The sequence below is a fragment of the Molothrus ater genome, chromosome 4 (genome assembly GCF_012460135.2).
Source record: "Molothrus ater isolate BHLD 08-10-18 breed brown headed cowbird chromosome 4, BPBGC_Mater_1.1, whole genome shotgun sequence".
NCBI lineage: Eukaryota > Metazoa > Chordata > Aves > Passeriformes > Icteridae > Molothrus > Molothrus ater.
The window spans coordinates 63496586-63523544 of NC_050481.2; the positions used below are offsets into that span (position 1 = coordinate 63496586).

Below are 26959 nucleotides of genomic sequence, written 5' to 3' on the forward strand. Positions count from 1 at the left end.
TACAACTAAAAAGGACATTGACTTTATAAAAAATATATGCATTCAAATACACAAACAAGAAGCATTATAAATACTTGGTATCTCAGAAAGAACAAGGCTCCCCCACCTTTTTCACTTGTTTCTAATTTACTACCCTTCTCATCATTGAGAAAGTATAAAATTTGAAGACTTATTCTCCTAGTCACTTCATTCAAGGTTTTAATAAAGCAATATTTGTGTTTGAAACACAAAGAAACTGCTTGGAAATGTCACGGTAATTCTCATTTCAGGTGGTTATTATTTTCCAGTGCCAAGCATAAGTTCTGTCAGCCATATAGAAACGATTTCAGATTCCTGCTAGCATCCCTGCACACAGCCTTTCTTTGATAGAATGCTAACTCTCATGTACCGTGCGGCCATCAGAGGTATCAAAGCAATCCAGAACAAGTTAAATATTAACAAGATACCAGGGCATATTTTATACTGTAAAAGAAATAAAGTGAAAAAACCCCAATCCATTCAGTGCTTTCCTGTTAGTAGATTGGACAAGAAGATCTGAAATTCAAAACCAGGAAAATTAACTGCAAGCTCATTTCAAAAATATTAACTTGCAGTTCCAAAGACAAAAAAGACAAAGTCTGCAACAATCACAGTATATTACAATACAGCACATTGAAATATGGAGAGACCTACAGACTACTCTGTCTAGACCACAAAAGTTCAACTGGTATTTCAAAACAGGAAAACAGGTCACTAATGCAAAACTATGATCTCAGGGTACAGAATTACTGCCATCAACTCAGGACTGGCTGTTTCAGAGGTACCCAGCAACCGGTCTAAGAAAAATTAATCACAGAAAAAAAGTCTTCATATGTTGGATAGAAATACCAACTTTTTCCAAGAAGAGTTCAGGACACTTAGGAATTGTTTCATTATTTAGTTATAAAGGGAAAGGACAACACCAGAACTGTGTTATTCAGCCCCCAAAATGCCATTATAGCAAAGTAAGTTAGTTCATTACAAGTACACAACTTAATTGTGGTGATGACCAAAAAAGAAGTTATTTTACTGCTATTACAAACCTTGTTCCTCATTTCTTGGACCTCCTTTGGATTGGTGTTCAATGGAACAAACAGATTAGGGACAGCAGAGGTGGCAGTTCTATGTCCATCCTCTTTAGTCCACTGTAACATTAAGAACAGTTGCAGAGTCAGAACTGCCGTAATGGCTACAGACACTCAGAGCAGCAAAGTCACATCACAGTTGATCATGCATCATACAGAGCAGAGAACTGAACCAATGATTGCATTCTTCTATTCATTCCTAGGACTGAGTTGCTTTCTTCTTCAGTAATATAAACTGTACCTTCAGATACATTTCCAGAGATCAGAACCATTCTATCAAGTCAGGTTAGTAACAACAACTAGAGAACCAGTTACCTTGCAAATAACTTTCACCCAAAACAATGCCACTCCTACATTCAGAGATTATGAAGACTGAGGGGTTTTTAAGCTGGTTTTCTGTGCACTTGACCACACTGACAGCTGCAGTGTTTTGTGTTTCTAAAAAACATCTACTTTTCAATTTATGAATAGGCATATTAAGACAGGAATAGGAAAATGCCAATATAATTACTTATTTTTAAGGCCATTTTTAATAAGGAATTTCTCAATGAGTTCATACTTGTTTAAAAAGGACACTATTCCTTACCCAAACAGAAGTACAGCAAGATCTAAGGCATAAGCTTTAAGACCCTGTTACTGCCATTTTCATTTTCTGCACTTGGTGTTTTTGCAAAATAACACAAGAGAGACAGAGAGATCATTGATTCAATCCTCTGGTACCCAACAAACATCAAAGCAAACTTAAAGCATAAGATGACAGAAGTATGAAAAGCAATGTGATGTCACTATCCAGGTTTAGTGAATGATTCTGTACTGTGAAGCAGGAGTGGGCATCACCAAAGTTTTGCATTAAAATAAGCTACTTCAGCAAAATGATGTTACCAGAATTAGTTTCTGCACAAACAAAGAGCTGTACCAGCACAGCAACCTAAAGGAACAGTTTGGTGATGTCAAATATTTTATAACTCATAGCTCAGAAGGTTACAAAAATATCCCAAACACAAGCTTTAAGCGCTTCATGGGTTCTTCAGAGATGGTTGCTTTATTTGATCTGTGCATTTAGTACGGAGTCCTGTTTAATTTGATGCACAACTAACTCTTTATCTTGATATATTTACTTTGTACAATGTCCTGATTTCCAATCACTATTGCATGAAAATGCACCGAACAGTAAAGCAAACCTGTTTATAGAGCAAATGCTATGCATTTTTTCCTGAGTCACTTCAAGAAACAATAATATAGCCAGAAACTGTCAGACTTCAGAAAGCAACAGAATTTTAAAATGCTTTGCAACTGTAAAGTAAAAAATGGAATGAACATGGAGCTGTGAAATACTCACTGATGATTATCTTCTCAGATAAAAACTACTCCAGCTTTTTATTAAAGATAGTTTTTAGTCAAAACATATATATATATATATATATAAACAACCTCAATATAACAAGCCACTTTTTCTTTAGTTAATAGCAAGCATCAAAAAATTTAAATACACGAACCTTTTATACTCTGTGAAATTATCTATTGCTTCAGTATATCATTAAACCAGTCTAATTTGTGACAAAGAATTTTGCTTCAGTCTTTCATTGATAATTTCAAGTATGAAATACTATCTACTTTGTGAGCTGAGGGTGAAAAGCACAAACTGGTCCAAACATATACATAGCTTTAAGCTATGGTAAAACTATTTGACTAAGGTAAATCTGCATCACTATATGACAAAACCATATCTCATCAAGGTACATCTATAATCAGGGTTAAATGATAATTTAGCCTAGTTGATAGTACAAAGAACAAATGTATTTATTAATTTCTTAAACCAAAAAGAACACCACAAAAATACCACCAGAGAGAGTGCCTCTGTTTTTTTGGGACTTTCTACATGTTAACACTATGCATTTTAGCATACATACTGCCTGAGGAATAATTTTAAAAAGTATTCAAAATATAGAGAACCCTGAGTGTAGCAGACTTTTGTAGGGATAAATAAAAATTAAGGTGTTCTGGAAAAAAATAATGTGGTGGGTTTTTTCAAGACTACTAGTTTTATATTTTTAAGACTCACCTGTAACCACTCTACTACTATACACAGTACCACTACCAAAGTACTAATGAGCTCCTGTGGCTGAGCTTGAGGTCAACCATTACAAAAGGTTGTATCCGTGCAAATCCCTGCCTTCAGTTCAGTCACTCTGTATATGCCCAAGAAAATACCAAACCCACAGTTACACACCAACAGCTAACGATGTCCATTTGAAAGCAGTTGATACTTTTGCTTTTCAATTAACATATCTTTCAGTGCAAAATTTAACTGTAAGCAGCATTGATATAAACAAAAGAAAAGCACCGGTTGCAGAATCTATCGATTAGTGCCTGCTGATGGCCTGAGCTGCACTTTAGTCATGCCGCACCCAGCTGATACTTTAGGAAAGACTTTCCATTTATGGCCATCTACTTACATGCAACACTACATGCAGAAGGCAGCTGGTTGTGAACACACTCAGAGGCTTTGGGGTAGACAAAAGTGTAGTAAACAGGACAGGAAAAGAAGCTGAGAAACTAGACAAGAAAAAACTGCTTAAGGGGGAAAAAAGATTTAAATAGTTTGAAATCAATTCTACCCTCTCATAGAGAAGATTGCAAATACCTTGAAGATTAAGTTGGTATATGTTATAGAAGTAGAAACTTGATTTTTTTCTTATACGCTTGTACAAAAGTAGATTGAATTGTTAGTTTGATTTTGAACTGAAAAGCTTTCATGCAGAGAGAATTAGTAGCTCCCTAACATAGCTGTCCTTAATTAAACCATTGAAATGCAGAACTCATTTAATCAAAACTATAATTCAATCTGTTTGGTCAATAGCTTGAAAAGACAGAAAAAAATTAAAAGCTCCAAAGTCTTAAGCAGTTTTAAGTATTAATAAGCAAGATCATTTTTACAGGTCACATCTAATCAAATACAAATTAGAGTGGTTAGTAAAACACATTTAATTTTTTTTTAATATAAGAAAGAAGAAAAAAATTAGGAGAGTTATCTTTTTCTTCCCAAAGCCTCTAAGTGCCAGCCACCCCAAGTTGCTCTACATCATCTAACTATGAACAGTAAGGTAGGCACAGACCAAGCAGTTGGTAATACAGCTTGGCACGCAGACACCGGACGAGAGAGACTGCAGCAAGGGTTTCACGTGATCGTGTGTAATGTTCGTCCACACCTTAGTCTTCGACTTGGGACTGCTGCCATTCTGCCCTTCTTCAGAAGCATCATCCCCTCGGCCAGAGTTCAGCCACCTTGTCTTCTCTCGCTGCTGTTTCTGAAAACTGTGTCTGAGGGGGGAGGAAATGCCTGATTCGCCATCACTAGTAAAGGAGTAACCTGTGACACTAGCTGGAATCTCAACATCGCTGTACTTTTTAGATTTCTCTCTCAGAGCAGGGCATCGATATGGGTAGCCGGTTCTGTAACCCTGCAGAAGGAGAGCAGCAGAATTAGTCTTCTATATCTCCAAGTTTTTCAACAGACAACTGAAATCTCATTGACACCCTTAACTATGAAAACCATTCTGCAACACAACTCTTCCTTGTATGGCTGCTCACCCTGTTTTGGGGGGCACAGCCATGTCAAAGGGGATGATGATGCACAGAAGTGAGGCTACACTAGCATCCTTTCCAATCTAAGTAACTTCTGAGCCACTAATTTAAGAGAGTCACCATTTTTGGTGATCAAACATCAAAAACATTGCATTAAGCTTTTATGAAGAATTTCCAGTAGTCCTGCAAAAAGCCATTGAGGTGACTGAGAAGGTCATCAAGAGCAGTGCTATGGGTTTGCCTCTTCTCATAGTCAAGCAAAAAATTTACCATCTATATTTTAATATGATAACACATTTTAAAAAATCCTTTTTATAGCTTTTCTTAGAAGGGGGAAAAATGTGTATTAGTGCTTCCTGCTGTCTTTCATAGAATTTTCAAGTAATTGTTCAAGTCTCTGGAGTTTAAGTCCAAATGCAGCTACTCATTTACACTTTTTTAAAAACTGTAATCAAAGGTATCAACTGTTTCTCACAAATCTTAATCAAAGAAGCACCCCTATGATAGGGTAGATAAAAAGATCTTTACTGTGTTTTTACATCTAGAAATCAACATACAGTATACAAGGGAATACTTCAAGAATGCTACTTTAATGTCATTATTCATTCCTCTCCCAAACCTTATGTTTCATTCTCCCACTTCTCTGAACTGTATTTTGTTCCACCTTTAACCTTCCCTATTCACACTAGTCATGTCTGCCCAAGCTTTCTTTCAAATTATGCTCAGCATTTAACATACGAGAAGGACATCTGACAGTTTCTCTAAGAAGTTTCCACTAGCAAAATATTTTTTAAGTGGCTCAAAGGAAAAGTGTGAATAGCTTAGTTCCCAAAACACTCAAATTCTCTATCAAGCCAGCTGTAAAGAAACATCAGCCCCAACTATGCAGACGTAGCTTTCTATAGTTTTCATGCATTAAGCACTGGTTAGGTCTTACTTGGGTTCTGCTCCAACTTTTAATGATCAAAACAAATCTTGAGTAATTATATGCCACCTAATATAATTAACTACCCCATACAATATGTGGCTAATCATAATATTAAGAGTTTGTATTGTATGACTGAAAGCTCCTTTCTATTTCTACATTCCTACTGAGTACAATGCCATTTCTTTAATGATGCTGCCTTTTATGTGCAGTAAGAAATATAAAACTGGTATTTCCTAGAGAAACTGAAATCCAACTGGATCTACCAAAGGTATCAGTCAGATACAACAAGTCTGCTGTGCCCAGCCACATCTTTCCCACTGAAGCTGGATAGTAAATGTTGGTGTCTGGTCATTCATTGCAGATGGGTTCTTACTGAAACCATTTTAACTGAAGGCTTTTATTTATTTAAAGCCTGTCTTTTAAACTCTTCTAGGGATTAGTAGAAACTTAGTCAAATTATGCTGGACCTCACACCTAATAAGACATTAATAATTTTACACATTTTGGGAGGGGATGGAAAGAGGGAAAAATACAGATTGAGTGCAAGGTGCAAGCACCACAGTACTCTGATTTGGAAGTGGCAAATCCCAGAGATCTGCTCTGATCTCACCAAAAACAATCATAGGAATAAAAGTAAATCTGTACAATCTGCACAAAGGACACCTGATGCTTTTCATGTTGTCACCAAGTCCTTGGGAAAGAATCGGCTGCAGGCTGTATAAACTATCCCAAGCACATGCAGCTTTAAAAAATGCATTTTCTACATTATCATATCAAAATCAGACCAAAAGGCCTGCCTTACCAGATTATCCAGCATTCGCATAAGAGCTTCGAACTCCTGTTCACCAATCTGCCATTTGGGATGGGACACAGTACCCTCACCTGCTGGAGACTCAGGGGAGCGAGACTTGGCTTTGTACTTGCCAGGATCAAGAAGCACCAAGTTGTCAGGGCCACCTGCACTGGCCAGGGTACGGACCTGAAATACAATAGAGTCATCTTTAAGTTCCTTGGGGGGAATGGGGTGAAAATGACCAAAAAAACCCTAAAAACTTGGTATAAACCCAGAAGAAATCTTCATTTTAAAACTAAATAGATACTAAGTAATACTTCATTTTAAAACTAAATAAATGAATATGCTTGTATAAAAGTTGTCTTAAGTCTTTGAAAGTATCTGTTTTAATGGGCAGCAAATTGATAGTTTCAATACAGTACTGGAATATTGTCAGTGAAACCAAAGTTTTGGATGTCCCCCCACAATGTAGTGACATCACACATTGCATAGAGCTGGTTCAGCTCTTGGATCTAAACTAACACAGCAATCTGTTTGGAGGTCAATACAGCAAGCTGTATTACTATATAACATATTAAAGTTCTTACTTGTATCTCACAGGCAAGCACTAGGTTATGAATATAGTAGAAAGCCTCCTCAACAGTCTCTCCAACTGATACTAGGCCATGGTTTCTGAGAATAAGGACCTAGAGAAACATTGAAAGTAAGTTAACAGCAGTAAGCCAAGTATTTTCTTGCTCTTGATTAAAGAATATTTGCTACTGATTAAAGAACATACCTGTCACACAAACATACTGCCCCCCCCTCCTTTTTTCTTTAATTCTAGATGTAAATACTGACCTTGCTTTTAGGTCCCAAATTTTTCTGAATAACCACCTTTTCTTCATCATCCACTAAAATACCATGGTAGTCATGATAAGCTACTTCCCCTAGAGAAAGTGCTTCAGGTGAAATTGGCAAGAGACCACATTTCATTGCAGAAACCTGAGAAATATTAAAACAACTGATTTAATTTCTTGCAACAGAAGAAGTGAAAAATATAGTGATGAGAATGAAAATAAGAATATATTTTTATCTATTAATTGAATCTATCTCTACAGGTAGATACAGTGGTCTTATACTCATCCTTAAAGCCTCTATTTTTGATAACTTTTGGACTTGATACAAAAGTCACATTGATCTTGGGTTTGTCTCAATATGGCTGTTTTTATACAATAGCAACACCAATATAAAAAGACTCAGGAAAAACCCCAAGAAACCACCAAACCACAAAATCAACTACATCCTTCATTCCTTCCACTCCACTCAGTTATTTCCCCCTCCTGCTCCCATGCAGGAACAACTTTGGTGATACAGATAATTCTGCAGCGCTGCAGATAAACTTAAAAAATATATTTTAAAAGGCTACTCTGTAACTCAAAATATTAGGAATTTGATCATTTATCCTTAAAATGCTTGTATTAATTGGTTAATCAATAATTTAAAAAATCATCAGAATGTGAACACTGAAAGTCACTCTCTCAAAACATTCCAAAGAGGCAGAACTGACTTGTAATCACTTTCTCCAAACAGAAATACTGGGAAAGTTTCAAATATTTCAAAAATCCTTGACAAATTGTGCTTTACAAAACCAACAAAATATACTCAAGTTTGGATGACTCCCTGTCAAAAGATCTGGTCTTTTGTGGGAAAGGACACACATATATGACATACATATTTTCCAGTGACAGAACTCAATTTACTGTCTGACCATTCAGGTAACAACCCAGTAAGGATGAGCTCTGATTAAAGAGAACCATACTTGAAGACAGACTAAAAGGCTCTCTGCCCTCCAAATAGGAAGCAAAACTATGATTGAGGGACCCACCTATTCTCCCTTTGGGGGGGTGGGGGAACAGGACAAGGACAAAGCTGGAAGTGAGCTTACCGCGGCTCCTGCGGGGGTGTGGATATGGACAATGCATTTCACATCAGGTCGGGCTGCATAAATTGCTGAGTGCAATGTAAAACCAGCTTGGTTTACTCCCAGGTTAGTGCTTCCACGATCAACCACATCTCCCTGAATATTGATTTTAACCTAGGAATGAAAAGAATTATTTTCATTATCAAGACTCAAAACTGATTTAATTCAGCATCTACCACTGAGATCTCTAAAACCAGTTGTCATCATTTCTATCTGAAATGCCTAAAGTTTCCCTCAACAAGCTGGACTCAACACCCAGCAGCTCTAAAGGGCCTGAGGTGATTCACTCTTTACAGGTAGATCAACTGGAGGACACCTGGTGGTGAACACGGGCAAACAAATCTCTCAGATACCTCAGCAGGACCAAAACCAGCCAAACCAGCCATGCTCAGTAACATTGTTCTAAACATATTACACAAAAGTAAAATATTCTCTAGGATAGAATTTGAAGTGACACATATATATATATATATATGTTTTACAGCTATGAAAATTAACAATGACTTACCAGACTAGATGCAGTGACTTCACTATAGAGGAGTCCAAAAGGTACAATAAGGAAATGCTCTTGCTCAGAGTTTACTCTGGCCTAAGGATAACACAAGAGTAAGAGTTACTAAGAAGATAGATTTTATTAAAGCATCCAAGAAGACCCCAACCATTAAAGTTACTTTTACATCCTGATTATGGAATGGGCAAGTATGCCTATAACACACATTATGACTTTCATATATGCTACAACAGATAATCAATGCACTGCACTGTTAATTAACTAATGTTGAACAAAACCAGCTGGCAGTAACATGCCAGCATCCTTCAGATCTGTGGAATTTAGTAAACCCTTACATTCTGTTATAATGACAACTCGCCCACTATGGATAAAATGAACAATACTGAGAGAAAAGGGGAAAAAAGTTAATTCTTTCAGTTGAATGAGTTTACACTCCAACTGTATTTCTACCCTAGTAAGACATAAGGTATAAAGTAAAAGGCTGTGAGCTAACACAAGAACTGGCCTCTAAAACCTCTAAAGACCTAAAACATCTTGATGCTGAGAAGGGTTTTGTCACTGCTGCTGGTTCCTGTGAGACATCTGTGAGCAGCACAGCACACTTGTAAATTTTCTACCAAGTATCCTGACCTTCACTTATGTTTTTTCCTCTCTTGTCTCATTCACACAATCAGGAGTTTATAATACAAAAATAATTTTGGCTTTAAAGCATTCACATCCTGGGATGTATCTCTTTAAAGTCTGTGCAATGAAAAGTACAGGACATCTAGGTAATTAAGGTGTCTTTTGATGGTGAATTAATAGGCTTCTAAAGTTTTACTGGACACATGAGACAACTCTCTACTTTGCTATGAGTCTACCCAGCATTTGGGTAGTTTGTTTTGTGGGTTTGGGTTTTTAAATTCAAAGATATTTATGTGTTTTGAATTTCCCTGAGAGGCAGCTACTTTTATGCTGTTTCTGCCTCATGTCTTCTACTACTTGCAACATTAAATACACATTTACTTTGCTATAGTTCTACTGCAGGGAAAAAAATAATTCTAATAAGTAGTTGTGCAGTCATGCAAAAGCTTTCAGCACAGATCTGGTTTCCTTTACAACCAGCTGGGAACATGCTACAGCATAAGAATCTTAAACTGAAGCAGTCAGTTGAAGTTAATCTGTACTTTTGTGAATCACCAAAGTAGTTCTCCACTACAGAAGTGCAAATGATCAAGAAAAATCTCTTACTCATTTATGCAAGACAAAGAACAAGTATTATTCAAAATATCCCAAAAGCTAATAAGAAAGCTCAAATCAAAGACAAACAAGCAGCAAGACTCACAAACTACTTTGCTTTGGGATTAAATGCAATTAACAGCTCATGCCCCCAAAGCAAACCAAGACCTGGTGAATGATGTCTACCTTCTGTAAACCTGTAATCTCAAATTCTGCCTGACCCTGGAGACAACCAAGTTTACTCTACATTATTGCACTTGACACGAAAACCCTGGAGGTACCCAAGCATACTCAACATTATTATACTTGGCATGAAAGCTCTTGATGCTCTGTAATTCTGCTTCTGCATCAGGACTGCACCAGTCTGAGCAATTCCACATACAGTAGCTGTCAGGGATTGATAAGGATCCAAAAAAAGCAACTATACTCCACCCAACTCCCTGATATGCCCAGATGGAAATTGTGAGGGTATGAGAGTATATCCCATTCTCCCCTAAAACACAGGCTTATGACCCTCACAGAAGGCTGTGTACCTTTTCTCTTACTTCACAAGTGCACTGCAAAGCTTTTACCTTGAATGCAATCACGCAGTAATTACAGCATCCACTCACAAAAAAAGTGAAAACCTGGAGTCAAACACCAGCACTGCAGGAAGTGGTAGCATTCACCACATTCCAAAGGGGTGTCTTAGTACTACTTAATAAACATAACAACCTTGCTCTGTATCAGCTTCTGAAGAGAATTTATGTCTTTCAGTCATCTTTCAGAATGCTGTTCACTGGAGGAGCTTGTAAAAGACAACTATGACTTGGGACTGCTGCTGACAAGCCAAGAGCTTTCCAGTACCTCTGTCATTCAGAAGTGAGTAAAACACTTTCAGAATCTCATTTTCCAAGTGCTTTGATTGTCTTCCACCTCAACTGGTACCTCCTCTACTGATATCTTCCTTGTACTCCTCCCCAGAGAAAGCAAACTTGAGGCAGTCCACCCCAATTACATGCCCTTGCCTCAACCCCTTCCCTTGACATGCTGCTCTTCAATACATTTATGTTTTATCTAAATGTACAAACATTCCCAGGGCTGAACTTTACACTAGAAAGCTATCTCCAAAGCTGTTTGCTTTTCAGTGCATTAATGTCCCTTTTACAAAACCACTTTTCCTGTCACATATGAAAAATCTGGGGGTGGCACAGAGCTGTTTACAGGAGCCATTATGTTGGATATGTTCCCTTACAACAGGAACTGAATGATCTAACCAATACTGGCTTGATCCTATGCCTACACATATCATTTATCATCTTCATCTGTTCACAAATAATATGCCTTGAATTCTCAAAAAGCAGTAAAAATAATATTACCATATTTCATTCCAACTGCAACTAGAAGAACTGAAAATACATAAAGGACAATCTCTACTATGTAGAATAAAAAACAATTCAGCTCTGTTAGGACAACAATTGATGGGGCTGCACACCACAGCTGTGACTTTGCTCATGAGACTCATGCTGACCATTCTTCTGGCACATAAAACCTCCTTGATTTGACCTCCTTGTCATTATTTTTATGGATGCCAATGATTACTCAGTCACAAGGAAAATTGTTGGCACGCTGCATTAAGCAGAGAAGCTCACTCATGTTCAGAAATACTATGGCTTCTTTTTCAGAAAGGCTGGTACCTGAATTATAAAATTCAGCTGAATGACTAAGAAGATATTTTAGTACTTAGCAAAAAAAAAGCAAGAAAACCAAGAACTGATCTTGTAGAATAATAAATACAATTAGTCAAAGCATTTGAGACACTAAAAGACAGAGTCTTTCAGCAATCTTTATTTCATCCTAAGAATTCTCATCTACACTCTCTCAAGACTCTGTTCTGACTGTGGTAGCTGACATCCAAGCTGAAATGCAATGACAAATCTCTTCACTATTATACTGCCTTCAATACCACTTTGCTCTTCTCACACACAAAGAGAAAATGACAGATAGGGGAGGGAAGCAATTCTCTTGTATGTTAAAACAATTGGTTCAGTTATCTGTTGATTCAATACTCACTGTTATATGATTGTAAATAAGCTGAGACCAGCCAAAGAGATCTGCTAATCTGTAGAAAGCTGCCAATTTGCATCGTAACAACTTCTCCCCTTTTTCATAAGCAATGGAATCAGACCCTCTCAGATCATTTACTGGTGTTACCATGCCAAGACCTGAAGAGAAGGGGTACAAAAAACACAAGACAAGTTCAGTATCAGTTCAAACCTAGCAACATGCACCACTATTTTATCAGTTGTTCTTACTGGTTAATATGAGCATGTTAACCTAAGGAATGGACAGCAGACTTTCATTCCTAGAATGAAATCATTTATGTTACACAAATATAATGACAATCTTGAGCAAGGTTATCAGCTTTGGTAGACTCAGCATTCATTTCCTTCCCTACTATAAATCAGTGGTACCGTGACAGTGCATTTCTTAGCAAAATATTTTTTCCTCTCTCAAACTAATGATTGTTTGCAAAATACATCTTAATTGTTAAAAGAAAAATGTAATCCCAAATATTCCACTTTTTGTGATACATGTATTCCCAAAAAGAAGAATTACATACCTAAAAAGATGCACACAAGTTCATTTATTAAGAAAAATTAAGTACAAGCTAGAGAGAGGACAGGTTATGGTAAAAAATACAAATACTGTAATTCTAGTTACAGTGCAATTAAAAATGCAGTTAAAAGCAACTGTGAAAAAGCAAAACCAGGCCATGCTACAGTCAGAACTGAAGATTTCTTTTGGAGCACAGGCAAGGATTTATTTTATCTTAACACAAAACCTGTGTCTATGTGCATTGGCACATTCTGGTTTTTTTCCTGCTTTGTTTTGCTTGCTGATGTTTCTTGTCTAAAGCTTCACTTCACAGGAGAAAGCTGCAAACAGTCTTTCAATGGCAAAAATAATTAGTTTCTAAAGCCCTTTACGGTTACTAGACTACTAATAAGTGTTTGATTTTCCACAAGACAAACCATGTAGTAATTAGCACTATTTAAATATTTAAATTTTAATAGCACTGACTTATCAGGCTTATTTTTAAATTTAGATACCATCCTTGAAATAACTTTTGATATAAACTCTATATATAATCACATTGCATACCACTGTGGCATTTAGAAACTAATCAATTCATTTCAAGTGTTCGTGTGAGCAGAACATGATAGCATTTAAACTTCACAGTATTCTATTATATTCACATTGTCTTCATGTGAAGCCTTTCAAGAAAAGAGAAAAGGAATTCAGCTCTGATCACTGAAGGTGCACTCACTCATGTTTAATGCAGCCATTCCACCTTGAGGTGCTGCAGGGTAGACATTTGGAACGTGCGTTGTCATGAAATCTGCAATCTGCTGCAAAGCCAATAAACCTGTGGGGTTCTTCCCCTTCTTGAACTGTTCCTGGATCATGGATTCCAATTCCTCACAGAAGGCCTAGTAGGAAGACACTGCATGTTGGAATGCATGTTTAAATGAACTTCAGCCTTTCATACACAGCTTCTTTCTAGCACACTGATGGAACCATCCTACTCCTCTTCTGACAAACACCTCAAGGCAGAACTACTGGGTGCATACTGTAACCTCAAAACATTCTCTCTGGAGCTCCAGTGATCTGAGTCACCTGGGGTTTTTTATAGAAATTCCAGCATTCTCTTTTCAAGTAACACCAAAAGTCTTTGAGCCTTGCTCTACGAATTTCTGGAAGGAGGAGAATGTACAATTGACTTTAACACAAAAATGTGAAAGGAAAAGCAGCAGAACCAGAAAAGAGAATTTGTCACTGCGGCTCACAGGGAACTGAGAGCCAAGAAGGCATCCAGGAGCACAGAAAACAATGAACATTAAATTTTTAAAACCTGTTCAGATGAGAGGTTGTTTACATTTTCCTGGGATTTTTAAAATATATTTTAAAGTGGAAGGAAGAAAACCAGAGTTTTTATTATTGCTGATAACTCCTGCTTTTGACAAGAACGCTGGAATTTGCACTGAAAGAGAAGTACTGCAGTCATTAGGTCATTACTTTTTTATTAAGCAATTTATTAATATTTCCATAAATCAAATGGATTGACCTAATAGGAAAATTGTGAATGTACCACCACATCCGTATTCCAAGTGTAGTTATGTCATGTAATGTTTTGTATCTAAAGTCACTCACTATTATTACAAAAGATACAAACGTCATGAGGCAAAGTTTGTTTGTGTACTATCTCCCCAGGGGAACATCTTCAATATTAAATGTCAATCATTCATACTTCATTACTGTGCACCTTTTCAGAAAGGGATTATAAAAATATTTCATATGTCCAAATCCCAAAAGGAAAACTGAGTACAGGACAGACCTGCCTTGTATAAGCTATTCTTAAGAGAATTACATTGAAACAAATAAATGAAACAAGTGAAAAAATGTTTTATGAGGATATAATGGAAAATATGAAAAAATGTTGATGATTATACAGAGGAATCTGAAAGCCAGACTGAAGGGATGCTTTGTGAGTAGACCATAAAAATGCAAACAGATAGAATGAGGAAAAAAATCAAGAAAGGCCAATAAGAAAAAACAACAAATGGATCTAAGATAACACACAATTCTCCAATCCCGTACTGATAGTGAAAAAAAGTTATTAAACTTGTCACTTCAAGATGAAGCATTTCTTTTCTTACTGGGCTCTGAAGAATCATGGAGACTCTCTTCTTCTGTTCCATCATGTTAAAATCCTGGCGAAGGTCAGGTGCCATATTTCTCTCTCTCAAATATTCTGGGTTATTTTCATCAACTCGATCAAAATACCTCTCTTTATGAGGGGCTGTTGTTGGAGGTGGTGAAGTCACCACCCCCACACCAGAATCACCATTCATAGCACAGTTTTAAGGAACCTATGAAGAAGGACAGAGAAGAGGAATAAATAAATCAAGCAAGGAAATAATTACCAAATTAGTATGTGTTTTTACCTTCAAAGTAACATTTCAAATCCATCTAAAACTAGCATGTCTTCCCAAATGAGAAATCGTGTTTGTGTAACTAGATAACAATATTCTAGAGTAGGAAAAAGTGTTTTAATATACAAGATCAGAAAAGTAGGCTAACATATATGAAAAGTCCAATATGCATATAAATTAATTCAGCTGAAAATTAATATGAGAGCTCCCATTTAAACTGGGGGAGAAAAAATTCCTTAAGCTGTCTGGCCAGATAGGTTTTTAGAAGCATGGAAATCCTTCAAACCTTCTCAGGGACAATGACAGAAGTTGCAGACGTGAAGTCTCAACTCATCAGTTTGGGGCTTTTGCCTTTTATTTTTTTCTTAAAAAGTTAAAGCAGACATAAGCAAAAGAATATTGCAGAAATCAGAAATTAAATGATCACTGCAATTAGTATATTAAACATGTTCATTTATAAGAAGAAGAATCAGCTCCACCAAAACATGCTTGGACTGCAAACACATTTCTGGATACAAACCCAGCAATCTTGACTTTGCAACCCAAAGTGTTCTTCTTACATTTATTTCAGTCCATTCAATAAGATGCACATCACCACATTAGCATGTGGTTTCTGGAATGTGGAAAGCACAGACACACACAGCCCCAGCCCTGGCCAGGGTCCCTCTCAGTTGTACAGGTCACAGTCAGCAGGTGCCTGCCTCTAGCAGAAAGGCTGAAAGCTCAGCCAGCGCTGCTCACACCCCTCTTCCACTCCCAGCAATTCCTGGGTGGAACATTATCCCACTTTTCTGGGCACAGTATCACAGTCCTCATTCCAAAATGCTTCTCAGAAGAATTTTGAAGCCTTCCACTGACAAAAAGACAGTTCAATAAAGCCACCCTCACAACACTTTGAGATTCAAGCCTCCAATTCCTGGTCACCTGATACATCAAATTACAACTAAGTAGAAAAGACTGTGTATATCTTCATGTAAGTAATCATTCATCATCTACATCTCAAATTAGTAAGGTTTTACATATGTCTCTATTCTTCTGCCATTTTTAGATTTTTGTAAGGGACTTAACTTACACTGCTTCTAATTTGCTTAGTAATCTTTTTGCATGCTTATTAGCTAAAACCACTTCAGATGTGGATGCACACAGCAAACACATGTTTACATAAATTTTGAAATGCAGATTATGGTAAACAAAATCATTGAGATGAAGAAAATTATCTACTTCAAGACTCCAGAATTAGCAGATTTCATCCTCTTTAATTCTTACATTAAGAAAGAAGTTTCAAAATTCAACTCATTTCTTATATCAGAATGAAAAAAAACGAGTGAACTGAGAAAGCTGAACACAATGACCAAAATAAAGTTCTTTTCTTGACTCTGCAGAACAGGATATTACTATGAAGATCTATGTTAGCACTTAAACATTCAATGATTTCCACCCACTGAGTTACTAAATAAACACACAAAGACACCTCTGCAGTGTTTAAAATATTTCATTTTCAAGTTTAGACTTTAAACATCATGGTTGATTGTTTTCTTCTCTAAAGCTCATAGGCACATCTTTATTATTTAAATTGCTCGCTTTCCTTCACCCACAGAGAAATACAGGGTACAGCAAGGAGAAATAATGTTTTTATCCACAAGGGAAACCTTTTAAGGTATTAGACCTAGGAAATTGTAAACGAGTGAAGTTACAGCAGACACCTCTCCTTTGGCAGCTTCAGATGCCTAATACACTCCTGCTAAGTTCTCTTTCTCCTCACAACATCCAGCCTGCACCCTTGGCCTCTTCCTTCCTTGAAAATGCTTTTGAAGGCCTACTAACACTGTTTCCAACCTCCTGAGCTCCATCAGGCATACTACCGCCTCTACAGCCAGGGCTTTGTTGAAAAACAACAATTTGCAGACCCAAATGTGCCTTACCCTCTTGCAGTAACAGCTCACTTAGCCCAAGCAAAATCTGAGCTTCACCAGAGTCTGGTTATCAAAAAAAATCAGGGAGTTTAGAAACAGCACAATGGCAAGTGAAGACAACCAGAACCACTCAGCAGTTCACTTTGTACTGCACTCTGCTGAGCACAGCCACAAATGTGTCTTTACTGAAAAGCAAAGCACAGGAAAACAAGGGAGTCTGAGCTTGCCACCAGCAGAGAACAGCTTGCTCCTGCTGGCTGAGGCATTTGATGTTCAGGCTGGGTTTAAGTGTCATGTTGTTTGTGCATGCACAATCTCATTTAAATTAAACTGCACACACATCTGCAAATGTAATTTTGCATTTAATTATTTACACTAATTCCATCTTACTTTCAGAGCACCGAAACCTATTTCTGAATGAATGACACACATAATTACTTCAGTTTCCTACTCACATTGGCGAGAGGCTGGTCCCTAACAGCCCACAAAGGCAACATGAACGTGGGATCACAGTGTCTTGCCAAAGTTGCATTACTCCTCCATCCAAGTACACAATGGCATTCAAGAAGGTCTTGGGAAGCTATTACTTCATCACTATGTAGTGGCAATCATTTCACATGAAAAGCAATGATTAACATTCAGTGATGATTTGATATGTAAGGTTAAATATCTGTTTCACAGCTCAGTTTTGCAGACACCCAAAATTAATGTAATCCTCCCTGCAAGGTCTAATTATTAATTGTTTCAACATAACTGTAATAGTAATTGTTTTAATAGCTGTCAGCTACTGGTGTTGAAGGGATCAACTTTCAAACTGAAAGCAGACATACTTGACAACACTTTGTAAAGCCACTGAAATTTATTTATGAGTTTCCTTGAAAAACCCTTTGGGAGTAAGGCATGATGAACTCTCCAGTAGGAGTTTCAGTAATATGAATACCAATAAATAAATAAAAGGAATGTGAACGCACCATAGGGAATGGCCAGTGATTCTATAAACTGGAAGGTCACACTGGAAATCACAACAGTCTGCCCAGGCAGTAAAAACACATATTAGAAAAACAATTAAGACTGTCTTCACAGCCACAACACTGCAGTACAGACAGTTTCTTTCTGATGCAGTGCACTACAGCCCCCCAGTAAGATAAGCTGTAATGCCAGAGGACTTTCTGCCATGATAAGTATTTCTATGTGAGAGCCTATTCTAACACAACTGTGTCAGAAAAAGCCACACCCTTAACTGAAAAAGCCACAGCTGGAAAATGTAAGTGCACAGAAAACCTTCTGCCAGAAGCAGTTATTGTCAAATACAGACAGACACAGGAACAGCACCTACTACTATGGGGAGAAAAGGAAAATTAACAGCTGTAATAAAATCCAAACAGCACCTTAGAGTAACAAACAATTACATCCATTTCTTAATGCCTATGTACACACAAACACCGTGGTGCTCAATGGCCCAGCACACCAAAGGAGAGGCAGCAGCCAACTTCCAGCACAATGTATTTATGATGTGAGCATGTGTGAGCAGCTGCTATCAACAGGCTGCTGGTCAATGACTTTTAGGAAACCAGGTTTATAAAATTCATAGCTCATCTACAGGTACTGAGCACACACCTGTGGATTTCATTCACAGGTACAGCGCTCAGTACCTGTAAATGGCTATAAATTTTATAAACTTGGTTTCAGAATGTTTGCATTTCAGAATGTTTACAAAACATTCTGAAATTGGTATTACTATTTCAGCTTTATTATTCAAAATCCTTTTCCTCCCCTTCTTATTTTCTAACCCAACAGTTTCACTAAAGGATTCATCTCAGAGGAATGTTACACAGTTATGCTACAGAATTTAGTTTAAACAGAAGAAGAAAGTTTTAGAATAGAAAGATGATAAAATTTTTTACATTAACATCCACAAAGAAGAAAAATCTTAATTTTTTAAAGCAACTTGCATTCCTCAGTACTCAGATAAAGCACATATAGTCAAAGAAATTTAAACAGGTAAGACTGAATAATATTCAATAAAAATCAACAACAAATTAAGGGTACATAAAAACCTCACACTTAAATCTGAAAAATTATATAATTAAACCCCCTAAAATTGATTTGGATTGTTACCTTTTTGCAGATGAAAAACTTATTTAAAAATTTAATATTAAACTCATTTTGATACATGGATTTTGGGACAGATGTAAGTATTTACAGATTTGACAGCCTATAGGCCCAGTGTCTCCAACCAAACCACCATAATGAATATTGTGTGAACACTGGGAGGATTTGAAATCCCCCACAATATGTACACTAGCAAGGACCAGCTAACTACAATTATTGGAAAAAAAAAAAAGCTTTGCAATCATTTAAAGGTTGGTTTTGTTTTGTAATAAGTTGTAATGGATTTTATCTTTGCTGCTCCACACCCTGAGGAAATTGTTTTTGCCTAGGGCTGCGGTCAATGGAATTTGAGCTAAAGGCTCCCTGCCACCAAAGGACAGAGCTCAGCTCTCCACACCAACACAGCTTTAAGTCTGCTGAGGCGAAATCAAAATAAAAATACACTCTGAGAAGCAGGAAGAAGGTTGTGACAAGGTGACATGGAAACATAGAAGACTTCTAAAAAATTCAAAATACACTGCCACTTCACAGGACAGCGTGTGCAATGGGGTTTAAGTTTAGGAGAGTTATCTGACCAAAACCTTACAAAACCAAGTTATTTCAGAGAGAAAAAAACCCAAACCAAACAAAACCAAAAATCCCAAACCTGCTCTCTTCCTGGTAGCTTACAGTTTGTTTGTACAAAACAACACACAAGCAGAACACCTGTATGGGACCTTGGGCCAAATCTGCAAATTAAATGAGCAGCAACTTCTCAACTGCTCATTCATTCCAGTCAGCAGCAACAAAAATCAGGGGCACTAAGTTCCAGAATATGTTGCTTTTGAGACCTGTCCTGACAATGATATTGTAACTTGGTTTGTATGCATTTTTTTCTGACAGTTCTTTCCAAAAATGATCTCCACTGACACAAGAACTATGACACTATGTCTAACAGAGGTGAAAACAGATTAGACAAGAAGTTGCTGGGGAAGGGACAAGGGGGTAGCAAAACACTTCATTTTCTTTCCTGTTGTGCAATCAGCAGTCTTTGAGGAGTAAAAGTTACCCAAAAATCACACGTGAGAGACAGGTCAGGCAGTGTGCAGGTAGGGGGAGGGAAGCAAGCTCTGTTCTGGATGCAGACACAATAGGACAGGGAAAAAGAAGCATAAGAGTAACTTTATAGCCCAGGAAAGAGTTGGGGGAGTGCAGAATGCTACAGAGCTGAAATTACTTCATGGGGAAGTCATGAGGTGACAGAAGGGAGGAAGAGGAAGGGAATGGGTCAGGCAGCACTGGGGTGGGGCAGAAGAAACCCAACAGATAAATGAGCCACTGCAAACAGAGTTACAGTGAAATTTAAGTTGGTGAGAATATGACCAAGGAGCATGGAAGCAGAACATCTATCTACAGAAAAAAGGTTCCATTATTACTTTATGAATGCAAAAAAAAGTATAAGATTGCACTGCTAGCACTTTACTCAATATTCTGATACATTTTGTAATTCTTTCTGATTTACTTTAGAATAATATTTGTCAAACTTTCTCCTTAAAAAATTAATGTAACTTTATAATAGAGAAATTATTTATGATTTTCACTACAATTTCCGTAACATTCAGTGACAGCATTTTGGCACCAATGACACTGGATTTGTTCTTGCCATTTCAAATGTTTCCAACTGAACTTTTAAAAGGAAAAGTTGGCATTATCTTAGGAAGTCAAAGAACAAAGAAATTAAATCATGGCTGTCCTACTCACTAGACAACATACTCAGTATCATGAACAATTATATTATTTTTTAGCAAATGTTCCCAATCTTATGCATCTTCAGAATTTCCTCTGTTCTTTGTTTTCAAACAGGAAGAGACTATTTCACGAATAAGAACAGTTATTTCTCTTATACTGAATGCAGGCCCCAACATTTTGCTTTTTAACAGAGATAATACAAGTTGAATATGGGACTCTAAAATTTAGAGAAATCCAGCAATAAGTTTATATAATCAAAAGTATTGCATTTTATATTTGTAATATCATGCTTTAGTAACTATGACAATAGTTCAAAAAGCAAACTGTGTTAAGAGAACAAGGACACAAACCCAGACTGATTCTATTGAAATCCACAGACTATAACCAATCCTATTTTCACCTTCTCTAAAACACTGAAATCAGAGGTCAAGCACAATGGGAAGTGAGTGATCTCAAGGTTACAAAAAAACCAGGCTAAGCTGCTGTGTTAAGAGCTCTGTTAAAGAACATTTAAGGCCCTCCATGATAAGTGCACCAGGCTGTAAAACACCGTAATTGCTGCGTAGCTTTACCAAAGCCAAACGAAGCAGGCGGTTGGGAAAAGCCAGAGCAGTTTCAGGACAGGCAAATCGTGCCAGACCAACCCGACCACCTGCAACAAAATGACAGTTTCTGTCAACAGCGGCAGAGCAGCAGATATTGTTTAACAAACTTCAGCCAAGCAGCCTTTGCTGCTGTTTCCCCCAGAGTTCTTGTGGACAAACCAGCAGGATACCTGCTGGCGGCCTGCAAAACAGGCAGGAACCGGCCCACAGGGTGCACTCACAAGGTGCAGTCAATGGTTAAAAACTCAGGCTGGCAGTCTGGCACAAGTGGGAATCCCCAGAAATCGATGCTGGGACCCACACTTTTCAACATCACCACAAATAACCTGGATGAGGGTCTGAGAGCACCATCCCCAGGTGTGCTGGTGACACCACACTGGGTGGTGAGGTGGATGTGCCAGCAGGGAAAGCCATCTGAGAGGGTCTGAGAGCACCATCCCCAGGGCTGCTGGTGACACCACACTGGGTGGGTGAGGTGGATGTGCCAGCAGGGAAAGCCGTCTGACAGAGCAGGACAGGCTGGAACAGGGAGCTGCCAAGAGGAGAGTGGAGTTTCACAGGGCCAAGTGCAAGGTCCTGCAGCAGCGATGACACCAAAGAGCCTGGCATGGGCTGGGATCCTTTGCTGACCTGGGGGTCCTGGGGGTGCACACCAAGAGCTGAGCAGGGCCCAGCAGTGGAGCTCTGCAGCAATGACAGCAAATCAGATGCTGCCATGCACCCACAGGGGCACCACCAGCAGAGATGAGAGATGTGACTGTCCCAAACCACCAAGAGCTTGTCAGGCCCACCTGGAGCACCCCTGTGTGCAACTGTGGTCTCCACAGCTCATAAAAAGGAACAGACACGCTGGAGAGGGTCCAAATGAAAGCCATGAAGATGATCAAGGACTGTAGATCCTACTCTGTGAGGAAAGCCTAAATGAGTTAGGTCTTCTCCCTGAAGAAGAGAATCCTTGCATCATGACACTTTCCCAGAATTTAAAGGCTGGCTACAAAATGGATGGAGGGTCTCTCTTCACAAGGAGCCACATGGAGAGGACACAGGCTAACAGTGCAATTTGCACCAGAAAATGTTTCACCTTGATATAGGAAAGACATTTTTTACGCTGAGAACAATCATTAGAACGTTCTCATTTTCTCTAGAAAATGGTGGAAACTTCATCAACTGGAGATATTCAAGACACAACTGGGCAGGGGGCAGGCTGTTGGATAATCCCACCTAGGCTACCTTTTCCACAACAGATTGGCTCAGATGACCCTTTTGAGATCCCTTTTAACCTGGGCTGTTTTATGTTCTATGATTCTGCTTAGCAAAAGCCCACCTAAGATTAATGCAGAATTTTGGTGGACAGATTCAGCTGGGATATTTGTTAAAGACAGCTGTCTAAATGCTGCAGAAGTTTCAGTATGTATGGGTCAGAACTCATAATTCAGTCCTTGCAAACAAAAGAGAAGAAAATAATGAAAATGAATTAAAAAGCTAAAATACAGAGAGGTTATTTCCCTGCTTTAAATAAAGGATTTAAAAGGCCAAAAGTATCAAACTTTTAGAAACAGTAATCATTCAACTCTCCTCCCTGACCTGGAAAAGCATTGTATCCCTGAGAGTGGACACTGCAGGGAGCTGAGAATGACGCACAGGGAGGAGCAGGGCAGCACACTGTGCTGCTCTTCCCCTCACTGCAAGGTACACTTGCAGCCTGTGCTCACCATTGATATAACTTTCATGTTAAATTCATGAATCATGTTAGGCTTTATGATGGGAAGATCAAATTTCCAAGAGCTCACTGAAGTTAATTAAAAATGGTAAGGAATCCGAATCTAATAATCAAAATTATTATTAAAAAAATAAAGATTAAAAAAATCCTCTTCAAACTGTTAGCTTATATCTCCTATTGACAAGGTACCTGGTTGCTTACCAGCCTTTTAACTTCACCTCTTCCACTCCCTTCTTCAATTTTTCTGCTAAGCAATTTATAAAAAAAAAACAACAACAGAACTGCCATTTCTAGCATCAAAAGATTTTGTGAAAAACTAACAGTTTCAAACCTACTCATTAACTCAACATCAAAATTACCTTTCTTTCACTTCTTTGACTCAGAGACTTATCTACTAGTTCCATACACTTCTCACACAGCATTTCTGGAAGTGTTCCCTGCATAAACTCATGAAAGATTAGGGAAAGTGATAACAGAGAACAAAATGTCACGCTGTTCATAAAACACAAAGCAACTCTCTAAATAAGTATCTTAAGCCACAGACACCTAAGCTTTTCTGCTGAAACTCTCAGAGCTTCACAAATGTATCACAAAATTTGCATGCAAATGACAAAACAGGAATTTCATCAGTGTCTTTTGCATGTCTTCAGACACAGAGAGCAAGTATGGATTCTGCAAGATCATAATGTATTTTTCTATTGTTTCTTGTCAGATGAGCACCAATGGTGGTTATGGCAGTGGAGACACTTCTTCCCACTGCCTCAGTGTCTATTAGCCCCAGAAACAATTCCTTAACAGTTCAGTGAAAAACATGGGCTTCAGTTTTATTGTTCACAGCAGTCTCATGGTTTTCAGAAAAATTTATTTCATGAAGTTACTCCAATACTGAGATTAAAACCTGCCCCCCAAATGAGTCCTTATAATTACCCTGCCAAATACTACTGAAGCTGATTTGCCTGCAATTTTATTTCAGAAATCTGATTCCCAATTCAAGTAAGTTTCTTGATTCTGTGGTTTTTACTTAATGATAGTGTAATATCATAAATGCATTTTAACACAGCTAATGCAAAGGAGTACAAATGGAGACAAAAATTTCACCAGAAATACTCAATGCTGAAAAGGCAAAATTTGAAGGGAATTCAGGATCTGTCATAGATCACAACACAGAAATCATCAAGATTATCCTGTGGCCAGGTGTTCTACCATAACAGCAAAATCAAAGAAAAACAGAAATAGAAAATAACCTTCCCTAACTTAAAAAACTCACCATTACTAGAATATTGTTTCACCCACTTCAATAACGGACATGAAATATCAGGGTTCATAGAAGGGCTACAAAAACAGTCTGGAGAGTAGAAGTGTAACTTGTAGGATCAGTAGCTTGGCATATTCAGTGAACCAGAAAGATTAACTGGTCACAGAGGTGACAGGGCCTTTCAGTCCTGCTAACAAAAGTATGGAGACATGTAACACTTGGGAGTGAATAACAGACACATTTGCCCTTGAACAGAGATGGAAATTTCCTAACCACATGTGTACAATACTGAGTCAGTAACTTAGCTTTAAAAACCTTTGTGGAACCCATGTTTTAATACAACTTCCAGAATTCCTTCTACTACCTGTCTGCACTGAGATCAGAATCTGCTCTGAAATCTATGAACCTGTTGTATTGCACTAAATAGTTTAATTTAGTAGTTGTTCTGCACTGGGTAACGGGAGTTTTGTACTGAGTGTGATATTTCATGTAGATTATTCCCCCTTCCTCATCACATGGTTTCTCCCCATGCACTCCTTTGTACACCCCGGTGGTCTGCCCCACGGATGGCCCTCCCCAGTGGCATCCCATGGGTCACGGTCCCCTCTCCCCGCCCCCATCCCCTGGGGGATAAGCCCCACTGCAGGTACAGGTCCGGCCTCTTGTGCCACCTGGGCGGTCGCTGGGGCCGGCAGTGTCCCCTCCCAAGCCACTGAACAGGAAACTCGTCCCCACGTGGTGGAAGAGCACTCCTCGTCTTTCATCTTCAGCCCTTGCAGGTCCGTGTGGGCTTGGGTTCCAGCTGGACCCATACAAAGCCCAGAGGACCACGGATTATTGCACTGCCCTTCCTGCTTCAGCTTCGGGAAAAATAACTTCCACAGGCACAATATGTTCATGTTATTTACAGCTTCCAATGCATTTCCAGTTTTCTAACGCCTTTTTTTTTTTTTATAGCACCTTCCTGTGCTGGTAGGCTGCTGACAGCTGGAGACTGAATGTCAGATTCAGAGACAGAACCAAAAATCCTCCTTAATCCTTCTCCTACGCTCAGGTCAAACTGATCAGACTCGCTATCAGGACAAGTTTTCTGTCAGAACAGGTAGAACAACTCTTATTTTTTAACTGTCTTCAGTAGCACAAAATGCAAATTCCTGAATCATTTAGGAATACCTTACCCAAGAAATTTCAGCTACAAAACCTACAAAATTTCAGAATACCTTAGCAGGTCTCACTGGCTTCTTCGATGCATTCAGCAGTTTACTCCATGGAAACTGACTTGCTCAGCTTAATGTTTTTTAAATGTTAAGTTTAACAGCCTGTATAATAAAAAGGGCTGCACTGGAAACACCATCACTCTATGCTTATTGACAATTTTTTGAACAGAAAACATTGGTGCCAAGTATTTTTCTAGCCTGCTTTATTGGGGCAATAAAATTCACCATTGCTGTCACAGAGACTCAGCTACATACAATGAACAGAACTGCACAAGAGTGAGTCAAGTCACTAATTTACACTTTCATCCTCTACTTGTGCAGAAAGCACCAAGACAACGTAAAATTAAAATATTTTTCAGGCTATTAAAATTCATGGATGGTGGCAGCAGTACCAGAGACTGAATGGATATTTACTTTTGCTATCAGGGTCACTAGTCCATACAAATAAAGAGGTTTAACCCAAATACTGCTTATTTTTAGGTTTCTGTGAACCCACATGCACTTCCCAAGCCTCACACCAAACACACCAATAAGCCACTGCCCTGAGATTTTTGAACCCAGGTCAAATCAGATCACCAGCTTTCCAAGGGCAGGGCCCCAGCTTTATCCAAGAAGTAAAGCTCGATCAGCATGTCTGACCCAAAAATGAACACTGCCTCTAAACTGAAGTTATAAAAGCTGCTAAACTTCTAATTCCAAGACTGGATTTGTAAAAAAGACACAAATGTACACATAAGTTTCTTAAAGAAAGTCACCAATGCATTGAAGCAAAATTAGATGTTCCATTTGCCAATGTAATTAATCAGGTAAGAAAATGTCCATAATTTCCATATACAATAATTTGAAATCAGATTTTCTTAGGAAACAACACCCTTAAAGCCCTGAAAGTCCCCAGATTCCCTCAGAGTACTCCACATAGCCCCAAGAAGGAAAGCCATCTGCATTTACCAGAGGACAATCCACAGGACAATTCCAGAGAGGGGCAGTGGTGGCACCTGTGGCTTTAGACAGCAATGAGAGCAAGGCCAGGACCTGTGAGTGAGGCCAAGGTTTTACCTCGTCCCTGTAAACCTGGGGCGCTCCTGACACAGCAGCTCAGGAGGAAGAGGACACAGCACAGGCTCTTCCCACAGAGGAGCTGCATGGGAGCTGTGCAGGTCAGGAGCAGCTGTAGCAGAAGGCAGAAGACTCCAGAGCCCCTTTGAACACTGCACACACTATCAGTTTCAAGCTGCTAAAACATGCTGCTGACAAGGTAAAGAAGCAAAGTGAAAAAGCCCCTCCACTATGCAATGTGACCACAGTAGCATAGTTTCACTTTACCCATAAGGT

At 38.4% G+C, this 26959-nt stretch overlaps 1 protein-coding gene across 12 annotated transcripts in view; it reads right to left on the minus strand.

The window, feature by feature from the left end:
• Window positions 1-26959, minus strand: part of ADD1 (adducin 1) — a 62345-nt gene that overhangs the window by 16317 nt on the left and 19069 nt on the right. For 7 of the 12 annotated variants that reach the window (XM_036382872.2, XM_036382870.2, XM_054514660.1 and 4 more), the window contains exons 2-11: window positions 14802-15014; window positions 13412-13574; window positions 12154-12305; window positions 8881-8961; window positions 8337-8486; window positions 7250-7393; window positions 6997-7095; window positions 6419-6595; window positions 4220-4564; window positions 1062-1163 (exon numbers count right to left, since the gene is read on the minus strand). In XM_036382872.2, coding sequence (XP_036238765.1) covers window positions 1062-1163; window positions 4220-4564; window positions 6419-6595; window positions 6997-7095; window positions 7250-7393; window positions 8337-8486; window positions 8881-8961; window positions 12154-12305; window positions 13412-13574; window positions 14802-14996 — 1608 coding nt within the window. In that variant the 5' untranslated portion in view covers window positions 14997-15014. The remainder of the gene's footprint in view (window positions 1-1061; window positions 1164-4219; window positions 4565-6418; window positions 6596-6996; window positions 7096-7249; window positions 7394-8336; window positions 8487-8880; window positions 8962-12153; window positions 12306-13411; window positions 13575-14801; window positions 15015-26959) is intronic. The other 5 variants (XM_036382873.2, XM_054514662.1, XM_054514663.1 and 2 more) reach the window with 1 other exon arrangement.